Here is a 21,956-nt window from a genome sequence, read left to right as displayed (position 1 = left end):
GAGCTGAAGGCACTTTAAAAGTATTAGCCTGTGATGTGAACATACCAGAGAAATTGATAGTCCATCTTATAACAAAGTCAGCTAGAACTCTACATGATCCAATATTTTCTTTTGTTTTTGTATCTTAAGGCATTTGATCATTTTTTATCAGTTTAATTCCTGTGACAATGACATCACAATAATGTTCTTGCAAATACTGGACACTGTCCTGCAAAAGACAATGTTCTTGCACAAGTACAAGCAAATACTCTTCATTGTCATCACTTGACATGACATGACATGACACGTCATCATGACAACCAAGTTAGGAGAAATAATCAATAACAGTCAGTATAGACCCTAGGTAGGCTAGACCACATTTACACAGATTGGAATTTATTCAGAACACTGGGGATAACACCATCAGTCTTCTGAACTTTGTCATGAGATCTTAAGTGACCAAGAACTCAGGATTTCTTTTTAATGTCTCATCAGAAAGATGGCACCCCCCTCTTACTGCACCTGGGTAGCACCAGCTAAGGTTGTTTGTAACCTGGTTTTAACCTTAACCAGGTTTGTCCCAGTCTACAGGCCTTACTTACCATGTGACCATGTAGTACTGCCCCTTTTCCTTCGTTACACGCTGCCACACCTGGACTTATCACTTGCTTAACCTTGAAGAAATTGTTTAAAAACAAAGAATTTGCGCCCTCCGGGTGGCTTAACTCTTAGCTGACACTCCAGATCCAGTCGCCCTCTTACACTCATGTTAAGCGTTCTGGTGATTGCCTGATGAAAGAAGCTGCCCAAGGTTGGAACTTCAGTAATAACAACACCATCCAAGTGGTGGTGCAGGAATGAATTATCAACCAGTATAATTTAATCATGAGGGCATTTATACCCTTGTGAAGCAGAGTTGTGGGGGTGGGGGGTGCTGCTTAGATGAAAAATACCCAAGGGAAGTGTATTGGGTAAATAATTCACACATTCACTTGATGTAGTTTGCCTTGTATCATGGTCTCCAGACCAATATTTCAGATTTTCTGTACATGTCTACATTTTATTTGAAATGAGATCCTTGGACTCTGCATCCTATCGTTGGTTCATGTACTATATAAGAACACATGAGACACGACAGATAAGGACACCCATACACTGTATTTTTCCAGTCGTCTTCTGTTACCTAAGACCTTCCACACATATGTGATAGAAACATGCAAGAGAAAACTGATATTGAATATTTTGCTGTATGGATATATACTGTCAAATTTGCAAACCAAAGCATGTTGGAGACTGTTTGATCAGTCACTCGCATGTTTGTGTAGGTGTGCAAAGACTTCACCTTTAAAAATAAATAAATCGTCTCTGCTCTAGTCAATGCTGTGATTTTCACTTGACCTAATGCACGATATCACAGTTGTAGATGACTTGTTTTGTGTTGTGAAACATCCTTCTTTCTTAACACTGTACTTGTACTATTTACAAACCTTAAATTATTATTATTTACATTTTATTTAGGCTTTCTTAGCAATTTTAATCATGTTTTCACTTAACAATATCTCTAGATAACAGTAATTTACTTGGGATTGTCCTGGGAAGACCAGGACAAAAAAGACATATTTCTTCACTTATAAAAATGTGCTGGCGAATTTGTACTCACCACATCCACAAGCTGAGAAATCTTCAGTCCAAACCTGACTGTTAAAGTATCATTGGAGTGCTGAACAGGCCTTACCCACTTTTGATAACCTCTAAACAGATTTTTCAGGAGCGCGTCCTCCATTTCCGCCAGAGAAACAAAATCGTCAAAAGCTGTGGAAAATATATAAAAAGTCAATCAAGGCTATCCTAACACAGCTTCAGGAGCCAAAAAATAATTGGAGCACGATGGCTAGTTTTACTGTGAGACAAATGCAGGATCTGGGTTCAATTCCAGGCTAATAGACTCAATATGTGACATTCATGGGAAGCTACTGTAACTTTGACTTAATTTACAGTATGTAAAAGCCTTTGTTTTATCCAATTTACTAATTAAATATATTAGGTGTTTTTTGTAAAAAGGCAGTTTGCCTGTTCAATTTAACTGTTTCAATGATTCAATTAACAGCTTCAGCGAACGAATGTAAAATAGCATAGCTGTGAGGATGAATATGATTATTATTACAGCGATTACTTAAAAGCGTCTGATCAAGCCTTGGCTACTTCATGGAAAAAAAAAAACATTCAGCAGATCCATGACAGATCTTGAAACAACCTACAGTAGCTGTTTGACATGATGTCATTCCGTGAGTTGTTGTATATTGGGTCAATTATTACAGTATATAAGAAAATTCAAATCCATTTCCAAGGGGAGAAACCTTTAAAAAAATGCTTTTTTAAAAAAAAAAAGCAGACTGGGCAGAAAAAAAACAGACAGCTGTTTTCATCACTCTAAAAATGCCATGATGCCTCTGAATATGTTACCTTAATATAATCATTTTAGACAACCAAAGCTACTGTAACAGAACAGCCATGTGGGAATAATAAAGCCGCATCACATACTTCACTGTCATGGGTAAAGGTGGATGAACTGATGAACGAACTCTTTAGAATATGCTGGAAAAAGAATAAAACCTGACTAGGATTCTAATTTTAGTTCAGACCATTATGTAACACGAGGAATCCATTATCCTCATCTGAATGTATAACACAGTGCAATGATGCAAGAGCCTAGGAAAGCCGTTCTAACACTGGAGGAGGGCAGCAGCCATCACTGATCAGACAGAATACGACTCCAATAGTGGCTGGCAGAAAAAGCCACAAGCTAACAGTGTTAAATGCAACTCAGTGGTTCCTTTGAAATCACATTATTCTCACTCATGTTACTCCACATGGATTTTTTTTTGGGGGGGGGGGGGGGAAGGGATTTATTGCATTTTATAAAATTGTTTTTGTACTAGAAGTGTCATTTAGCCTTGTGCTGAAGTTAAGATTTCCGCCTTTTCAGTTCATCAGCACACTGGTGGGTTTGAAAGATAGTAAACCGCAAAAAAATATGAAAAAACAGTTTGTGTTTTTCAGACTATAGCAGTCAACACACGGTACAACTGCATTTTTCTTTGTTTTTTTTAGATCATTTTCATTAAACAGCCAGTCATGAACAAGAACAGGTACTTTGGGACGTATTGTATTTTCAGAAAGACAAATATTTATGAAAGGATTCCAAAAATGATCTCCCCTGATAGCCACTGAATTCTACAGTATGTCTTTTTCACGAAAGGACAGTGATGTTGCTACAAAGGACCTCAGTCCATCTTCAAGTACTATGATTTGTTTTTGGAATTTCATATTTCTAGTTTATGATAAATATAACAAAAACCAGAAAGTGATTGAAGACAAGAGGTTTTAAAACTAGTAAACGTAACTAGTAAAGTAAATTTAGGGGTAACCAGAAAGATACCTACAGTACTGTATCATATGTGGAAATCAGTGATCAAACAGTTTTTGAAGAAGAGCAGTTAATGGTATTTACAGTAGCAGACACTGCACATCGACAGCAGACTAAAGGAGTTGATTGTCATATATACATGTACATTGGAATTCTTGTTTGTGCCGATATCTCAGGACATGCAGCACACTGTACAGCAGACAACACCACACAATGTAGACAGTACATTACGGAATGGTACTGTACCTAATAGTGATAGTATGTATGGTCCATAAAAAACAGAACAATATATAGGTGGCAGAAAAGAATAAATACATGTTAGTAAGCAAAAATAAATGGTAGTCTAATTGAAAAGTGCATAGTGCAAAGGTGCACTGAGTTCTGAGGCACTGCACAGTTAACTGTTTATTATTTGACATATGTTCTTTTATTTTTCTACAGTGATACCAATTTGGTAGTATCTGACGAAACAGTTTTTGCACAGCAGTGGTTTGTAGTACGGGATGTGTCGTGACAAAAGGAAAAAACGGGAAAACTCTATTTTGCCATGTTGTAATTGCATTGTCACTAGAACGATACCACCAAGATTGATATCAATCAGCAAATACCATTACTGAATGCATTTTTCTATTTTTTCCATAATACTGTCTGTGTATAAAGTATGTGAGGCACATTCTTAGTGAGTACTATTCTGAAGCACATCAGGGTGTATGAGCATAGTGGTTTCCAGTTTGAATTTTGAGAACAAAATGATAATCAGGAGGTCATAGCAATTTACACAGGAACGACAATGATTGGAATGACACCTACAGTACAGCATCAACATTGAAGTTAATAGGTCAAACACCGCTTGAACAGGAGCAGTTTGCATTAAGTGGCCACATTTGCCAAGCAATTGATGACCAAAATTACCACAGCAACTTGTGAGGGGCAAATCCAAAGTGTGGCTCTTCCTTAAACCCGGCAAAATTCGACTCAATCGGTATACCAGTTCACATGGCAGTTTAAGGTGTGAGAACAATATGGCAGCCACGTGTCCATCCTGGAATATGCAGGTACAACAGTGAGTCTAATGTTAATAGTATACAGTAAATACTAGAATGACACACTGGATTTAGTCAGCCAAGCAATTTTTTAACAGCAAGAGTTAGTGTTACAGGCCACATCTTGACAGAAATGGCGGACTGGTTGCCATTTGGATTTATGAATTATCCTTATTTTCACATACCGTATATTTGTCTTGTTGGTACTGGAATTATACTTGTATTTCATGATCATTTTAAAACTTTAAAGATCTGAACTGGAGCAGTTTGTATGATAGACCATAATGTTTCAATATTATTCATACTTGTTTGGTTTATGGAGCAGTACAGTATGTAGGACCCTTTACAAGTGTAAAAATAATGTTAGTTAAAAAGATTTGTTATTTGATGAAATATCACGATGTCACTGCAAGTATACAGTATGTCGCATATTGAAATGTCAGTTCAATCAGTGCTTTGGCTCATAAGAAGGGACCATTTTTGTGGACTAAAATATACAGGTTTATTTGTCCCAGAATACCTGCCTAGTATCAGAATCCACATCGAAACACAAAATAGAGAATACAAATGGAAGCCCAAGGAGTTCACTTAAAATTGAGAACAGGATGCACTTTTTTATACCAAGGATTGTGGGAGTATGGAAGGAGTATCCAGACATACTGCTGAAGCTGTTGTCATGGGTTCTTTTAAGAAACAGCTGGATGACATCCTAGCTATCGTCAACCAAACAGACTAGAAGGACCAAATGTCCATTCATAGAGGATCAGGGAAGGCCTATAATAAAATATTAATGTTTCTGGGGCAAGCTGTTTCATAAGCTAGCATCTTCTTATGTCAGAAAAATGAAAATGGAGCAGGAATTCTGTTAGCTTCTATAACTGTTCCTGAAGGAAGAGGAAGTACAATTACATTGTAAAAGAGTGTGTTTTTGAAGATTATGAAATGACAGACAATTATTTACAGAATCTATCGCAGGAAAACATATTTCCAACCTTTTCGATTGCATCGAGCAATCACGCATCAAAACTTCAGTCCTCCTCTGTGTCGACATGCTGGTTTATACGTGGCTAGAGGGCAGTGTGAAGACATCTTTCCAGCTCAGTTGGTTTACTGGCTCAAACTCAAACTGCGGTGTGCATAACCAATTCATCTGGCTTTCAACTGATTCCAAGAGCCTTTTAAAGATCAGTGTTACCCTTGCACTTCAGCTCACTTCTGGCTAACACAAAGCATTTGTCCCCAAGTATTCCTTTCGCCTTTGATAACAAATCTCCAGCGTACTCCCATGCTCAGCACAAAATACAGCTGAGGCCCTTGCTTACACAATGATCTGTCTTGGCTGCTACTGTATATAACCCTCTCTGCGCAGGAGCGTCTGCAAGCTTGTTTGTTATAATTAATGAAAGTAGTGTCTGGTTTTGATGAGCGGCACAGGATAAATTGTAAAAACAATGAATATTTGCACATGATCATGTGACGATGTCCGCATTGAGGACCATCCTTTTGCAAATTGTATGCCCATTAATATTTCCTACCACATATCATCAAGCAAGGTAGGCTCTTACCTTACTAGCATGTTGCAGAAAGCTGGAGTTCCTCCAGCAAGAAGCTGGACAAAATGGACAAATCGAGACAGGTATACAAAGTGCATTTAATATATGCATGAGACTATTCTATCATTGAATTAAATTAAATCATGAATTTAACAGGGCCCCCGATGCACTAAACTGGAGGGGAAGATTGTGTAGATTGCAATATTAAAAAAATTGCATAAATATTCAGTTTTGTCCATACACAGATTAAATTAGGTGGGGGAAGGATATTTTACAGTCTCAAGTAAATATATTTCTCACTGTCCCTGAGTAGATGTCTGCAGTCCTGGCCAATCTAAGCTGCTGGTGACTAGCTAGTGCTATAAATCTGTTCTCCAGTGTCACTGCAAGAATGACCTCAGTTGCCTATAAGCAGATTTATAAGATAACCTTCCTATAAATTTCATCTTTGTCTCACCCCTTCCAAGCACAAGGAATAGATAGCATCTAAATTAAATATTCACCAGGGTGGTGTAGAGATAACAGAATGAAAAATAGCTCCCACTATGGAAATCAGATGATGTGATTGATGTGATTTCAGGAAAGGTTATCGGCAGAATTTACAAATACAATATTTAATATAATATGAATAATATTTTATATTACCACTTATTTTTATGTAATAACCTTTGACAATGCTGAAATAATTCTGAAATACTCTTTCTGCACAATGCTCAGTAGTGTGTTCTGCTGTTTTGCTACAGCATACTGTACATTGAATTATCACATCTGACTCATGGCTTTGAAACAAAACTAATAGTGATGTCTATTGCAAAAGACAAAATAAAATGCATTCCTACATAAACTGAAGGAACCATTCTTTATAGATTATGTACAGTAGGAGTGCATTTTTACATTAAAACTAAAGAAAAATAAAGCAATATAACAATACTAAAATGTATTTTTAGTTTGATTGTTTTCAACTATAAAAACACTAAAACAGACAAGTTTTCATTACTGCATTTGGCTATCGCGAATGTATTTGAACAATCATCTTGAACAAAACCTAAAGGTGCTGTTTTTATTTTTTTGAAAGTTTATTTACAGCCATTGTCTCCTTAATAGGTGAAAATTAAGTAGTATGCTACTTTTTTGTAACCACTAATTAACTACTGCACAAGCCACACAATTCTGTGGACTCCAAGTCTGATTTATGATTGTGTAAGTGGCCAAGTCTAACAAGCATAACATAGTGAAGAAGTGAGAAGAAGCTGCTTTATTCAGCTCCATCTTGGCTCAGTCGAGGTCATAATGTGTTCGGGGTGAGCCAAAATGGTGGCTGAGTAATTGGCCACAGCTGGGCTGAATGAGAGTGAGACAATCGGAATGAGTAGAATTCCAAATAGGGGAAAGAAAGGTTAGGAGAGGTTCCTGTGGAATTAAACACGCCTCTGATGACAACGAACAAGCTCATAACAGAGTAGGCAGAGATGAGAGAATCAGCTTGTGCTTAGATTTAAGCAGGAAACAAAATGTTTAAGTGGCTGCTGCCGAGTCAGAAGAACTTGGGTTAGGTATAGAGAGGTGTCTTTATCCAAGTGGGATCAATTGAGAAGCACAAAGAGTTAGGGCTCTCTCACGTGCTTAGCATACTAGTGGGATTTGACAAGAGGAATAATTGACGAGACTAATGGGATTAAGCAACTCCTGCTCGGAAGATAGCTTGAGAAGTAACAAATATGCAAGTTATGATCACACAAACAGTAGTCAGGCTGCTGCAAGAGACTAGGGGCTAGACTTTTTGCAATTATCTCAAAACTACACAAAGACAAATTGTATCTATAGAGTGAATTTTCTTAAAAGTATAGTACAGCAACATCTGAAGTATTGAGAAGTGTGAATGTGAGCAACATGCAAGGACAAACATTAGAAAAGCAAACAGATTAATTATTTGACAGCTTTTGGGAAAGCTACTATACTACCTAACAGCCTAGAATTTACAAAATACGTTGATGGGATTTAGGGAATTCATTAGTTCGTTAAATAATAATTAACTATTTTATATAGAACCTTTAAAGGTGGCTTCTCAAACTGCTTTATAGAAAGACAACAATAGGTAAAAAGAATACACAAGATAAAACACAATTACAATACACAGAGGAGACTGTGGATGGTGGTACTAAGCATAGTAGGAGCAGAGGGGTGAAGAATGGAACCAGTTAAGTAAAGCCTCTTCTGAAGAAGGTTTTGAGTCTGGATTTGAGGGAGTTTAGAGAAGGTGACTCTGTGATAGCAGTCCAGCCTAACCAAACAAGCAGGTCATTGGTAAATCCACAGTCCAAGTCTATTCTTGAGAAAATATTAAGCATAAACAGAGATGAAATGCATATAGACAAGTCAAATCAGTTTTTTTTAACTTTACCCTGTGATTTGTGTGAGCTGACAGATAAGCTACTTCCAAATCGGAGATCACATTTCCTATGAAGATGAAAAGGAATAGGGATACGACCTGTAATTATAGAGCTTGGTTTTGTATTTATTTCCATCATCAGTGAGAAACACTGTGACTTACATTTTTGAATGCATTAAATGGAGGCTATAAAACCACAATGGTCGTTGGTGTTTTCCATGATATTAAACTTGGACCTCGGGAAGCTGGCCTTGACTTTCCCAATATTATCCAAAAATCATTGTGCTCTGCTTAAGTGGTAAATTTAAATAAGGCAAATGAGCATAACAGAAAATGTAGGTGGAAAGTAGAAAGCTGGGATATCTTACGTTATTTAAGAAAAAGTGCCGAGGCTGCACTAGAATACCCTCAACCTTTTAGTAAGTGTAGTAATCGAATATTGTACATCTATTTTCTTTATTAGCAAAGGTTTTCCAGAACAAATGGAATAAAGTGCAATATATTTACCTCACCACACCCTCCTCCTCATATTCATTGGTCCTGAAATTATTGTCTTATGTTTTACATTTTCAAAAAACAGAGTTACTACAATGTGCGAACAACTATTTTAGAATGTCATTTCTACTGTGGATATGTCTGACATCAGCACTGTTTAACCCTATTAATGGTCCACTGGCCTTCACAGGTTATAACATGAATGGACACGTAAATTATACGACATCATTCAATGACAGCTGGACTCGGGCTTAATCAGTTTTCAGATCTGCTTTGAGTGAAGTGTCCTAAAGGAGCCCTGATGTGACATCACTTTCAAGGAATGTACTCCTGTGAAAAGTGCTTCACATGACATGATAAATCACTGTTATTACCATATTTTCATCACACCCGGCTCATAAAACAAATAGCTTTCCGTTATTAAGCAGCCACAAAGAAATTGAGTTTGAAGAACCATGAAGGTGGGCAGAGATTTGAAATCATCATGGCTGATCCTCTGGATGTTGTGTTGGTGCTGCTTTAGCAGAGTCTGTGCAGAGATTAATTTGTTCTGATTCTGCAGCTCTCAATGAATATCCACTCATCCACTGGCATGGGTACACCAGAGGTCTTGCTGGCAAATAGCAACTGTCGTGTGAGATTAGAGGGGCTCGAGCAGTATCAGTAATAGCTTGAACTCTGCTTTAAGGGCAGTGTTAAGTTTGTGACAGCACTCCTTCTGTAAAACGGAATAACGCCAGTTCAAACGAACATGCTGAACTGCCTCGCAGACTTGGGGTGCTCTCTGCGTGTTCTCCATTTTCATGTGGGGTTTCGCTGGGTGGTCTGGTATCCTTCCACATACCTACTGTTAGGTTAACTGGGTCTTGGGGAAAAATGGCCCTAGCATGTGTGTGAGTGCATGCCTGTGACTGTGTGTGCCCTCTGATGGACTGGCACAGGGTGTATCCCACCTTACACCCTTTGCCTGTTGGGATAGGTAAAGCCCCCCCCCCCCCAACCCTGAATTGGGTGAAGCGGTTAGAAAATGGATAGGCAAAAGGTGTCTGGAGAAAGTAACTGTCCTGAAAAGCAAAACAGGCTTTAGACACAATGATTAATGCCAGACAGAGCACTTGGTTCTCCACAGCAAACAAGCTGACAGTGCAAGCAGCAGAACTAAGGCAAGGCACTCCGGTTCAGTTCTCAATTCTAAAACTGCAAACCACAGGGGTCACTGCGCAGGGAGGGGAGGAGACCACTTATGGATTGTGAACCCATTTATCCCAGATAGCACCAATTGTGGGATTTCCCTTGGTAATTCTTGTCACACTAACTAGTGATAAAGAATCTGTTCAAATCAGTGCCACATTCACATAAACTCAAATAGCTCTCTATTTTAACTTTTCTGTGTAAGACCTGATAAAGCTGCTAACATTCACAATATCTTAGAATAACTGTTAACGTAAAGGAGAGTTAAGGATTTACAAAAACAAATTAAAACAATGTACTGTACATCTTCTTAGAAAAGATTCAGCCCCGAAAAATCTTTGAGTTTAACAGGAGCTGACAGGAGAGGACAGTGTAGTATCTTGAGTCATATTCTGCTATAGGAGAGGACAGTGCAGTATCTTGAGTCATGCTCTGCTAATGTGCAGAGATATATGTGAGGATTAATAAAAGTAGCTCAGCCTGAAGAGTCAGGGATTTACAAACAAGACTTTTCATGACATTCCCAAATGGCAATGTGTCATTGTGGTGTTGACACCTTTAGCATCTTTGAATTGTTTGTCTGGATCTTTTACAAGTGAAAGAAACTCATGTGAAATGCAATATCCCTGAGAAGGCATTTTGCAGGGACCATAGATTTCCCAAAAGATACTACCCTTTCAGAACAGCAGATGTGCATGTGCTCCCTTGGAGAGGCAACGAGCAAGAAATAGAGGGATGTGATCAAGCAATTATCCTGAATAAAGGTGTTGAGAATTTCAGACCCCCTTCATTTATAATTTGATGTACAGTAGCATCATCCCTTCATCATCATTTTAAAATCAGCTCGATTCTTTTGCATGAAGACCTTTTACTTAAAACATGAAATTGTCCCAGTTCCTATTACAGTATGTGACTAGAATTCAATAGCAAATGTTAAAGCTTGTGTCTTGAAGTTTAAGTGGATTTGTCACGTAAGAATGAAGACATTGGGCATTACACTGCACAGGGGTGATAAATACAAATCTGCAGAATAGCCTTCTTTTTAATGTTTCATAATCCTTCCAATTATTGCCTTCTCCTGCATAGCACATATGAGTAAGGTTTATGCAGAAAAAGATTTACTCAGTGGTGTTTCCGAACTGGCAGCAACAATGTGCACCTGCTCTTATGGTTGGATGGGACAGCTGAGTTCTGCAGGTTAACCTCATCTGTAGATCTCACTAAACTTACCTTATTCTGAAAGTCTGAAATAAACCATAGCATAATTACAGGAAGAGACAAGAGACTCAAGAAAAGGAAGACCGACCATAATCTTCATAAGAAGCTTGTGCTGTGAAAGAATCGGATTCTGCCCAGTTAATTTAAACAGTGAACTGGATTCTTTATTATAGTTTTTATGTCAGAGATGCAATTAGATAGAATAGAGACAGCCACATCAGTGTCAGGTTTGGTATGGATGTATATTTGAGTATCATCAGTGTAGAAATGATAGCTTAAAAGCTGACCAAGTGGAAACATGTAAATGCTGAAGAGCAAGGGGCCCAGTATTGAGCCCTGAGGAACACCAGACTTAACAAGACCAATTTCAGAGCGATACCCATTAAGAGAGACAAAGTGACAGCGATCAGTGAGGTAAGACTTGAACCATTTGAGAGCAGTGTCAGAAACTCCAAACACAGTCTCAAGACGAGAAAGTAAGATGTCATGGTCAACAGTGTCAAAAGCAGCACTGAGATCAAGAAGGATGAGTATAGAAAGAGAACCAGAATCAGAAGCTATTAGAAGATCGTTAGTGACTTTGATCAGGGCAGTTTCTGTGCTGTGACGGAAGTCAGATTGTAGGGGTCCAAAAAGGTTATTTGTCATGAGGTGGTTTTGTAACTGGAATGTTACAGCACGTTCTAGAATGTTTGCAAGAAAGGGTAAATTGGAGATAGGGATTAAATTGTTAAAATTGTCGAGAGCCATGTTAGGCTTTTTTGGCACGGGGGTAATGGCAGCAGTTTTGAGGACCATTGGTACAACACCAGTGTTCAAGGATTCATTTATAATATTGAGGACAATGGGACAGAGAAAAGAGAAACAGGACTGAAATAAAGTGGTGGGAATGGGATCTAAAATAGATGTGGTGGGTTTCATGTATGACTAGTTTATTGAGGGATGCTGAGTCAAGAAGAGAGAAGCTGGAGAGAAGGGAACCAGAAAAGTTGGATAAGGAGGAAGATGGAACTTATATGCGTAGTGGAGAGAATGTGATGCCGGATGTTGTCGATCTTGGAGCTAAAGAAATCTAAGAATGTGTTGCAAAGTTGTGATGAGGCAGGTGATGTGGTGGGGCAGTTTAGCTTTAGTAAGCTATTGATGGTGGAGAAAAGATGTTTGGGGTTGTTATGGTGATTTTCAATGATGTGAGAAATGTAGGTGGATCTAGCAGACTCTATTGTAACCTTATATTCAGACAAGTAATCTCTCCAAGCCTGATAATGTACATTTAGGCCAGAAAGACGCCACCTACGCTCAAGTTTGCGGGAGGCTGCCTTCATAGATCGCAGATGGTCGTTGTACCAGATGGCAGGGCGAGAGAAGGAGATGGTTCGAGTTTTTAAAGGAGCAAAGGTGTCAAGGGTAGATAAAAGAGCACTGTCAAGAAACTGTATTTTGTATATACAGTAACTATTTTATACAGTGACATATTTGCATGTCATGTGTGTGTTTAGGCGTAGTTATAATTGTATTATCATGCTGTGCCTTTAATGGATATTGAATGAATTATTTTAGCCCAACAGTATCTCTGCAAGGAATTAAAACTGATTAAATGAGCAAATTTGTTAAACGTTTAGCCAATATCCAAGATTTCTTAGTATTAAGAGGTGAGAATGTTGGAGAATTAATCATTGTAAAACCTCATTTTGGAAATGTTAATGGCTGTCATGCATTTATTTTCTATTTTTCTGAAGGAAAGCTAATCAATGGGCTACTTGGAGGTCTTAGCTTTCGCCTTGGTATTGTAGATATTTTGCTTAATTAAAATGGACAACTTGGAGATTACTTGGGATATTGTAGGTTTTAACCTCTTAATTTAATATTGAGATTCCTGCACCTCATTACTGGTACACCCTTGCTGACAATATTGGTAAGACACTCACGAAAAAAAGATCAGAGCGGCTTTTGCTTATGGATTGAGAGAAATTCTGCCATAGATCACATAAAAAAAAATATTTTCATTAAAATTGAAAAAAAGAAAAAAATCAGAGGAGGAAGGTTGTCGTTGAAGCCATTTCTAACACATTGTATGAAACAATGATCACTAAAAACCTTGCGGAATACAGGTGACTGGTCTGCTTAGATGTGTTTAAGTGTATTTCAAGAAAAGTAGATTCTAGTACACTCAATTATAATTCTTTAAAAGAAGATTTGTTTTTAAGATGTCATTAGGCTGTAACATATCCAAATGTAAATCTCAAGTCAAATAAACTAGGAGCTCACATAAGGAGCAATAAGTTCACTAAATAGTTAAGAGGACTGCAGAAGAAGTCTGGTCTATACTATAGGTTACAACAACAGTCAGACTTATTTTTGATATAACTAAATTGTTTTGATTATGAGTAAATCAAGTAGTTTCATAATTGGTTTAGACAGCAAGAGAGTATGGTAAATATGCTCTGTCCACACGAAATAGACTGTGCCCATTTGGGCACACATCATTATAAGAAACAGATTTTATTAAGCATGTCTAGAAAACATATACTGTAGGAGAAGAAATAAACAAAGCATGAAGTAAATCTGGATATTTACAAAAATCATAAGACAATGAGGTGCAAGTAATGTGACATTCCTACTCTGAGGGCCTATGTTGAGACGTATATTGCCTGAGCAGAATAAGAATGAATAACAGGTACCGTGAGATGGTAATGTTTAAAGAGTGAGTACAGTATGTTTGTTGGTATTACAGACTTAACATTGGAAGGTAATTTAATAATGGCTTGGAAATGCTAAAGAGGGAATCAGAAAGACAAAACTGTTAATTCATTTCTTCTGAACAGAAGGTCACATAAGTGCTTAAAAAAAGAGTCAGCATCACATGAAATTCGAGATAAGGCTGCAGTAATGATCGAAGAAAGGATAGCCGGTGTGCATTGGAAACAGTCAACACAGAAACCAAAAATAGAAGTAACCTTCTGACAAAGTCATCTCAGGAAAAAAGAAAGAAGAAAACATTCTGACTGTTCCCACTGCGACACATTTCTTGAGAATTATAATACAGTTAATTCCTTATGTGTACAGTATATGGTGACATTTGTTGTCCTAAAGGATCCCAAAGCACTCATTCATTGCTGAAGTATTGCACCCACCTGAACGACACATAGCAGCCATTATGGGCCATCAACTCCACTACTCAGCAGATGAAATGGAGAAATAAGAAATTCTATCCAGCCATCCTTTTTCTAACCTTTTTATCTGATACAGGGTTGTAGGGGAGCCAGAGCAACAACGGGTGCAAGGAGGGACACACCCTAGACAGGATACCAGTCCACCACAGTCCACCACAGGGCACACATAGGCACAGAAACACAGTCACACCAGGGCCAGTTTCTCCAAACGCCAATTAACCCACAAGTATGTGGTCGGACTGTGGGGAGAACAAAACGGAGAACCCAAAGGAAATCCACACGAATGCAGCAAGAACATTCAAACTCCACACAGAAAACACACCAGGAATTACACCCAGAGCCCCAGTGCTGCAAGGCAGCAATGCGAACCACTGTACCACTGTGCCGGCTCTACTAAGAAATTAATTCATTTCAATTTACTTTGGGAAAACTTTAGGTTGGTTTGATTGCAATCCCAGTAGAATTTAGCCCAGACACTGAGTTAAGTGCCCCTGCTATTACAAACGGTGTCACAGAATTTGTAATGATCAAGCAGCCATGATTATAGTTCAACATCTCATCCAAAGGATGGCACCCCTTCATCACATTGTACTTGGTCACTATAATCAGACACTGGTCTAGTGCCACCCATTGGTCATCCAACACCACTTACAGCAGCAAATCAGTTTTCATTAGAGGTCTCCCATCCAAGCACTGACCTGCCTTCCTTAGCCTCAGAGATCCAATACGAATGTCAAAGGCAAAATTTATTAAACAGAGATCAATGACAAAGGCGCACATAAACCAAACTAAGGAAAACCTCTTGCGAAGAGAAAAATCTGAAACATATGACGATGTTAAAACCTTTGTACGTGTGTATAAGATCTTATAATTAGAAATGTAGTGAAATTGTCACTGTCACAAGCCTGCCATGATATAAAAAAACTATATTCTATTTACCAGGAGCAACAAATAGCATTTTGCACATGTCTGGGAAAAACGGAGGGAAGCGGTTCAGATTCTCTGAGCTAGGCAGGCCTATTCCTGGACCAACAAAAAACACAGTTTGGCATGCTCAAAAACTGATTGTACAGTTCTTCAGAGTTCAGAAATTCTGGCAATTAACGCAGGCCAAATCTTTGCACAAAAAGAAAAGTAATGTGCAGAAAGAGGCTACAGACATGGATACACTAACAGACCCACGGAAATGTTGCCATTTTTTCTGATACAAATACCAAATGATCTTGTTCATTTTTATTTATTTCTCCAAGCTACTTGAATTAAATTAAAAATATATAAATATCTTACAAAACGTAACATGGTATCAAACGTGTATATCCAAGGAATCGCTACTGTGCTTTCTACTGTGCTGGGTCTCAGCTCATGGGACTGCATCTTACAAGAGTCATCCTCAAAATTAAAGAACAAATGATCTAATCTCTTGGTGTTTTTCCAGAATACATTTTCTTTTGAAATGATCAACAGCCAGAAAATCTGTAGGCACTCTGCATTCTGTAGTACCATTCAGATTTCTTCCATGGTAGAGATCCATCGACGAGTTAAATGAAGCAGCATCTAGTTAATATTGATTTACCACCTTGCACTAAACACTTTTCAATGTGAAATGCACTCACTGACAGCTGTGATCTGCAATCAAGGTCATTCTGTTTCTACAAAGTGTAAAGGAATTGGAAGAATTCTTCTTACCCAGTCCATGAATTTAGGAAATACTGCAGAAAGGATTAAGAGTGCAGATGTGCTAATCAGAATGTAAACTATTACTGTACATTAAGTAGCATTCTATCAATTTGGAGATTAAATAGTCTACCTGTTTAATTTACAACTTTAAATAATTAACAATGTACAATCCCTAATTTGGTAGTTAATTATTTCCTATATAAACATTCATTTCAGCTACCTCAGACCCAGATACCTCTCTTTCTTTCTCTTAGAAGTACTGTGGTTGAAAGAAGGATTAGGAGAGAAGCTTAGTAAGCAGGATTTCATACAGTATGCCTTTATCTCTCAGAAATATTATGTTCCAACCCCCAATCCCTTTTGTCTTTTCTCTTTAAATAAAAATGAACTTTATAAAAACAATAAAGATATACATTATATTATAACCATGGAATAAAAAAAATCCTGGGGGGTGATTCATCATATTAATTAGCTATTTAGAAGAAACTGACTTGTACAACCCACAGAAGACTAAGCAAAGAACAGTGAATAATTTCAGAATTTCCTGCACACTTGAACTTTTAATTAGTCCAAGTCTTGAATACAGCAGCCTCCATATTTAGTGTTAGCCAGACATCACAGTACAAGAGAGCTTCACAATATCAGTTTAAATCTTTGCTGCATATAAAGGTACAGTTATTTAAATTCACAAACATTTGTCCATTTTCATACAAAAAAGTCTACTCTATAAAAGAATACTATAAATTAACGATAAGCCAACCACATCTGGATCTTGGCCAATATTCCTCTCCTTCAGTTTAAGACTACTGGACTGCATGGGAAATTATCAAGAAATGCACTGCACTCTCCAAAGTTCATGCCTAATTAACTTTAATTTGCCCTGGCTCTCTGTGAAATATGGAGTGAACTTTAAGGTTTTCTTTCTCAAGGACAAGTACTGTATGAGGCTCTGAATGACCTATTGCTTGAATACAGTTTATCTCTTAATACAAATTTGCCTGTTCAGGTCTTTTTGCTCAACTGAAGTCCAGACTCCACAGATTGGGCAATAAAGCCTTCTCAGGTGCAGCACCTAATATGTGGAACTACCCAGCCAAATTTATTAGAGACTCAAAGAATGAAGTTGATAAAAACCTCACTTAATCATTTGAGCTGTCAGCATTAAAATGGAATGTTGGGTTGACAGGGGTAAAGTTTTTTTTATTTTGTTTGTGCTTAATTGTGGTTTAAATTCACCATTAATATATTAACTGTAGTGAAAGCTAAAGACAAGATATATGCCATAGGTTGTTCACTGTAATTTTATGGATTACCAAAAACACATGCTTTAAAGAAAATGAAAAGGCCATTCAGTGTTTATATGACTCATTATCTGTATCTTTCCACACTCACAGTAGGGTTTCACCCTCATGTACAGTATAACCAATGAAGCAGCCTGGCACATCATCCCTGACTGGTATGAAGTCAGGCCTGAGGGTAGTCTGTTGTCTGTATGGGAGATGGAGCCAGCGGTTTCTTGTGTGGGTTCAAAAATGAGGCATGTGCTGGAGATACTAGGTATCTTCCTAGCTGACTTTCAGTGCTGAAGGGCTCCATGAGTTACTGTATTTCCTGGATGGCAGGTTTAGGGAACTTCGCTCACTGGTTTGGTGGGAAGTTCCACAACTAATGGACAGGTAGGGGAAGTAAGATTGTAGAGTACAAGTACAAAGATGTTTGGCTGTCCTATCGAGTATTTTGTAGAGCAATATGAGATTGCTGGAATTCATGTGTTTGGGGTTGGTTAATGGGTTTTGACATTTTTTACTTTTAACGTGCCACTGAACATCTGGTCCAAGACCATGATGTTGATACTTCTGGCCAATTCAAGATGCACCTACAAGCACATAATTTATGTTCTTCACATGTCGTACCTTTTCATCACAGAACGTGCACCCACTGCCATATTGTTAAGATGGTGGGGAATGACCATTTTTCATCTTGTTTTAAGAGTCAGGACCTGCTATCATTTGGTAGATAAGTCAGTGAGAACGTCCAGGTCAGCTGTACGTTGGACTCCAGCTGACCTGTGGTTGCTACTGTACATTATCCTAGGAGCACTGACATCAACACAGGGGCTTGTTGTGAGGCTTGTTGTGGCATGTCATTTATATAGATGTTGAACAGGGCCAAAGCAAGAATGCACATACTGTACTTTCAAATGTTTATTCTGAGTCTATTTATTATGAGTCATGCACAAGAGCAATGAATGAATGGTGAGAGCACACCATGGAGTCATATGTCTCCTTATGGAATGCTACAATCCATTTAGTGTGAATAAAATCAGCAAATTTTTGCAGGCTTGTAGGCCATATCTCACAACTTGTATGAGGGAGTCCCAGGACGTGATTTTAAAGCGAGTGCTTCCATCTAGATTGATCAAGAATAGCCCTCTTCTGTTTAATGGGTTCACCAGGCTAAAGCAAAGACGTGATGACTTGCCATTGATGTACAGTAGGGTGTCCTTTAGTCATCAGCCAGGGCTAATGGTCTACAAGAATTATGATTACCGCATGATAAATCACCTTTCTCAAAAACAAAACTTAAGCTTTTTATATCAAAGGCCTGATATTGATTGTGGAGAATAACGGGATGCTTTTTACAGTTAACGTTACCTCAGGCAACACCTCTAAAGAGTCACTTTAAAAAAATGTTTTTCTCCAAGATCTGGCATATTCTTTCCTACATCAAGCCAATATGTAAATATGTATACAAATACAGTTCAAAGTCAACAAGAGAATTTCCTTGTAGAAAAAGGACTAAAGAGCAGGACACTTGACCTCTTTAATATAAGAACAACATTTTAATTGTTGCCAAAGCGAGGTGTCCAAAGCAAAAGAGCAGCATGAGACAATTTGGATTAAGTTTATAAAAAGGAGCTCAAAATCACAGTATTGATATGACTGTGTTGTCCAGTTATCGCAAATATCAAGTTAAAGTTACTTTAACTAAAGTTACATTTGATTAGGACAAATAAATGATGAAAAATTAGTTATGAAAATAATCATATAAAAGTAACCTATCACTATAGTAATCTCACTCATTAACTGCTGTCTTAAGATGATAAACAGTTTATTTCTGTTCCCACAGAACACAGATTCATTAATACAAATTCTCGCAGCTCTTCTTCAGTTTTGAGTTTGTCAGTCATGATCATTCTTACCCCTGGAAAGAATATAATAATTTTGGTCAACTTTTCTCAAACGTAATGGGCTGTGTGAATACTTTGTCCATGAATGGTATTAACTCAAGTGAAAAGTATATTTCCATATGTGTGTATGGTGCGACTCAATTGCAACCTTCACTATAATGATCTCCTTATGTTAGCCTGTGTCTGTCTTCTGGCAGTACCTATTCCATGAGCAATTACTCAGATCAGAGGGAAAATGACAGTGGAAATAGTCTAGTATATAGTGTCACAATTTTCCATGTTTTTATATTTGTATTTGTGACAAAACCTCTGAAACCTGTGAAACAAACTGTTTTGTATCCATGCTTTTCAAACAAATTACATTCCGTCGAAACATACATCACTTTTAATAGACTACAAAAAACACTTCGCTTGTATCATTATACTGTAGTTGACATATTCAAATGTATCACTCATATGAGTTATTTTTTTTGCAAACCCGAATTCAATATCGTAATGTAAGATGTACATTATATTTTACTATTCTCAAACGGATGTAGGTATTGAACTCCTCAAGCCTTACAGAAAGGAAATATTGATCTCCAGCCCGTTTTGGCTTTACTGCGTTGCTGGAGCTCAGCATGTCATGACAGCAGTACGATAAGCAAAGGGTTCACAAAAGGTCAGTTTTAAGTGCTCTGATTTTAAAGCCTCTTCACGGGGCTAAGGTTAATTAAAGCGCGATATGAGTTATTATAACCCTTGAACATTATGTTTAGTTAATTGCAGACTTTTCCAATGTTCTCGACGAGCAAAAAGACAACCGTGTCAATAGCCCCATATTCTTCATTCAATACAGCAAACTAGTCGTTTCCATAAAACTGACGCCGACGCTGAAAGAAAACTTTTCATCTTGGTCAATACGCAGATGATCACGACTGAAGTTCTCTACCCCATAAAACACAATTAGAAGATCTCCTTAAGGCCGTTTTATCCATTATGTTAGTCTGGATGTTTTGATCAGTGACGAGATAAGCGTCCCCCATTAATTTTAAAGTAAACATCAAAATATATGTTCGTGTGTAGTCGAAACTACGTTTCTGATCATAAACAATCCGAATATAAATATTATTTTTGTGCAAAGGAGAAGCAGCAACGTGCCCGTAACAGTATAACCCAGGAGGTGGCGCTAGAAATCTGCAATAATATACACATTTTTATTATTCTTGTTTGTTTCGATTGTACCCATTATAACTAGCAGTAGTAATTTTAGCTTTGTGTAGCCAAAGAAAACGACTGACAAGCGTTTTTCACGAAGATGCGGAGAATTGTACCCCGTATAGTTACTGTACACTAACCGTTATATTCGTTAGCTACTACAGTATTTAACAGCACAATATTTTCATGCAATAATATTATTAATAATAGTAACAACAGTACTGAGGTACCAATATGTAACGCCAGTGTTAAAAGGAGTTACTTAAACGTCCGCTATTACCCTCTATTATTCCCCATTAAAAGCCTTTGCGGAACTAAGTTTTGACAGAATTTAGCTATTAAATTCAATGTGACTTGTGCGCTTGAGAACTGCGATCTTCGGTAACCAATAACGGCTTCTCCAAAGAGCAAGGCATACAGTTTCATTCAGCTACAAACCACTGGAAAAAAAAGTCACTTTAAACACTCACCTGAAACGGCAGCTACAGTAAGAGCTGCGCACAGCAGAGCTACCATTAACTTCATCGCACCTTCTTCCTGCAGGTTTATGTACAGTGTCGTTACATGGCAATAGCTAAACTAAAATCGCCAGAGGGTGAACATTAGCTGCCACGGCAAGCATTTTCAATGTACTTCATAACAAATACTAGTTAAAGGCTTTTAATCCAGTGAAAACTTTGCTTCTGTTTCTAATGAGCCCTTGATCGATTTCCCATTGGCTTTCTCGATCCGCCCGAGCTGGAGCCGCAATGAGATTCCTCAGTGCCATTGAGGAGCCGGGTGGGGGGAAATTTTCATTCGACCAATGAGAGCTGGGACGGGGCATAACCTCCAGCACTGAAACGCAGCCAGATGGACAGAATTGGTACAAACACGGAGACGATTAAAGCTCGGTGGAAAACAAAAAATACACGAGGTTTGTGCAGTATTCCTGTGTATGCCGACTTACTGTACAGTCATAGGCGTAGAAAAAACAAATTAGAAGATACTGTACGCGCTGTCTGGATATTACTTTAGGATGCTTTTATAAGTCTTTTCATGTACTGTACCTGTATTCGTTTTGGAAAATTGCTGTATTTCAGTAGTTCTGGTTAACTGATGCAATAACTAGGCAAAGTAATTATTTATTTCTTGGCTTGTTTTATGAAGAGGACTTGACAGGAGAATATGAGTAGTCTTTAGAGTTCTATACAAAGAAGGACGTGGGTTCAAGTCCCTGTTGCAGGTATTCCTGTTGTACATTAAAGCAGGGGTATTTGCTCCATTTGGTGCAGTCCACCTACAGTACCTGTACAAATGGATACCAGTGTGATCTGACCTAATGAGCCTCTATCAGTGTATTGAGCAAAATGGGTAATACACAAAATAGAATCTGTGTAACAGAATGCAACAGAATACATGTCTTCAACACTGTATTCAAGATA

General features: G+C 37.9%; 1 protein-coding gene across 1 annotated transcript in view; it reads right to left on the bottom strand.

Annotated features, from left to right (window-relative positions):
- The window catches only part of chrnb3a (cholinergic receptor nicotinic beta 3 subunit a), a 31,780-nt gene extending 10,489 nt beyond the window's left edge, over positions 1–21,291 (bottom strand). Inside the window, exons 1-2 of the mRNA XM_088921759.1 lie at positions 21,003–21,291; positions 1,640–1,791 (exon numbers count right to left, since the gene is read on the bottom strand). Of these exons, the coding sequence (XP_088777885.1) occupies positions 1,640–1,791; positions 21,003–21,057 (207 nt within the window). The 5' untranslated portion in view covers positions 21,058–21,291. The remainder of the gene's footprint in view (positions 1–1,639; positions 1,792–21,002) is intronic.
- Positions 21,292–21,956: the final 665 nt, after the last annotated feature.

The sequence above is a fragment of the Atractosteus spatula genome, chromosome 1 (assembly GCF_055471065.1).
Source record: "Atractosteus spatula isolate fAtrSpa1 chromosome 1, fAtrSpa1.hap1, whole genome shotgun sequence".
In the NCBI taxonomy this organism is placed as follows: domain Eukaryota; kingdom Metazoa; phylum Chordata; class Actinopteri; order Semionotiformes; family Lepisosteidae; genus Atractosteus; species Atractosteus spatula.
The sequence above is the reverse complement of the archived record's forward strand: the minus strand, read 5'-3'. Positions and strand labels throughout refer to the sequence as shown.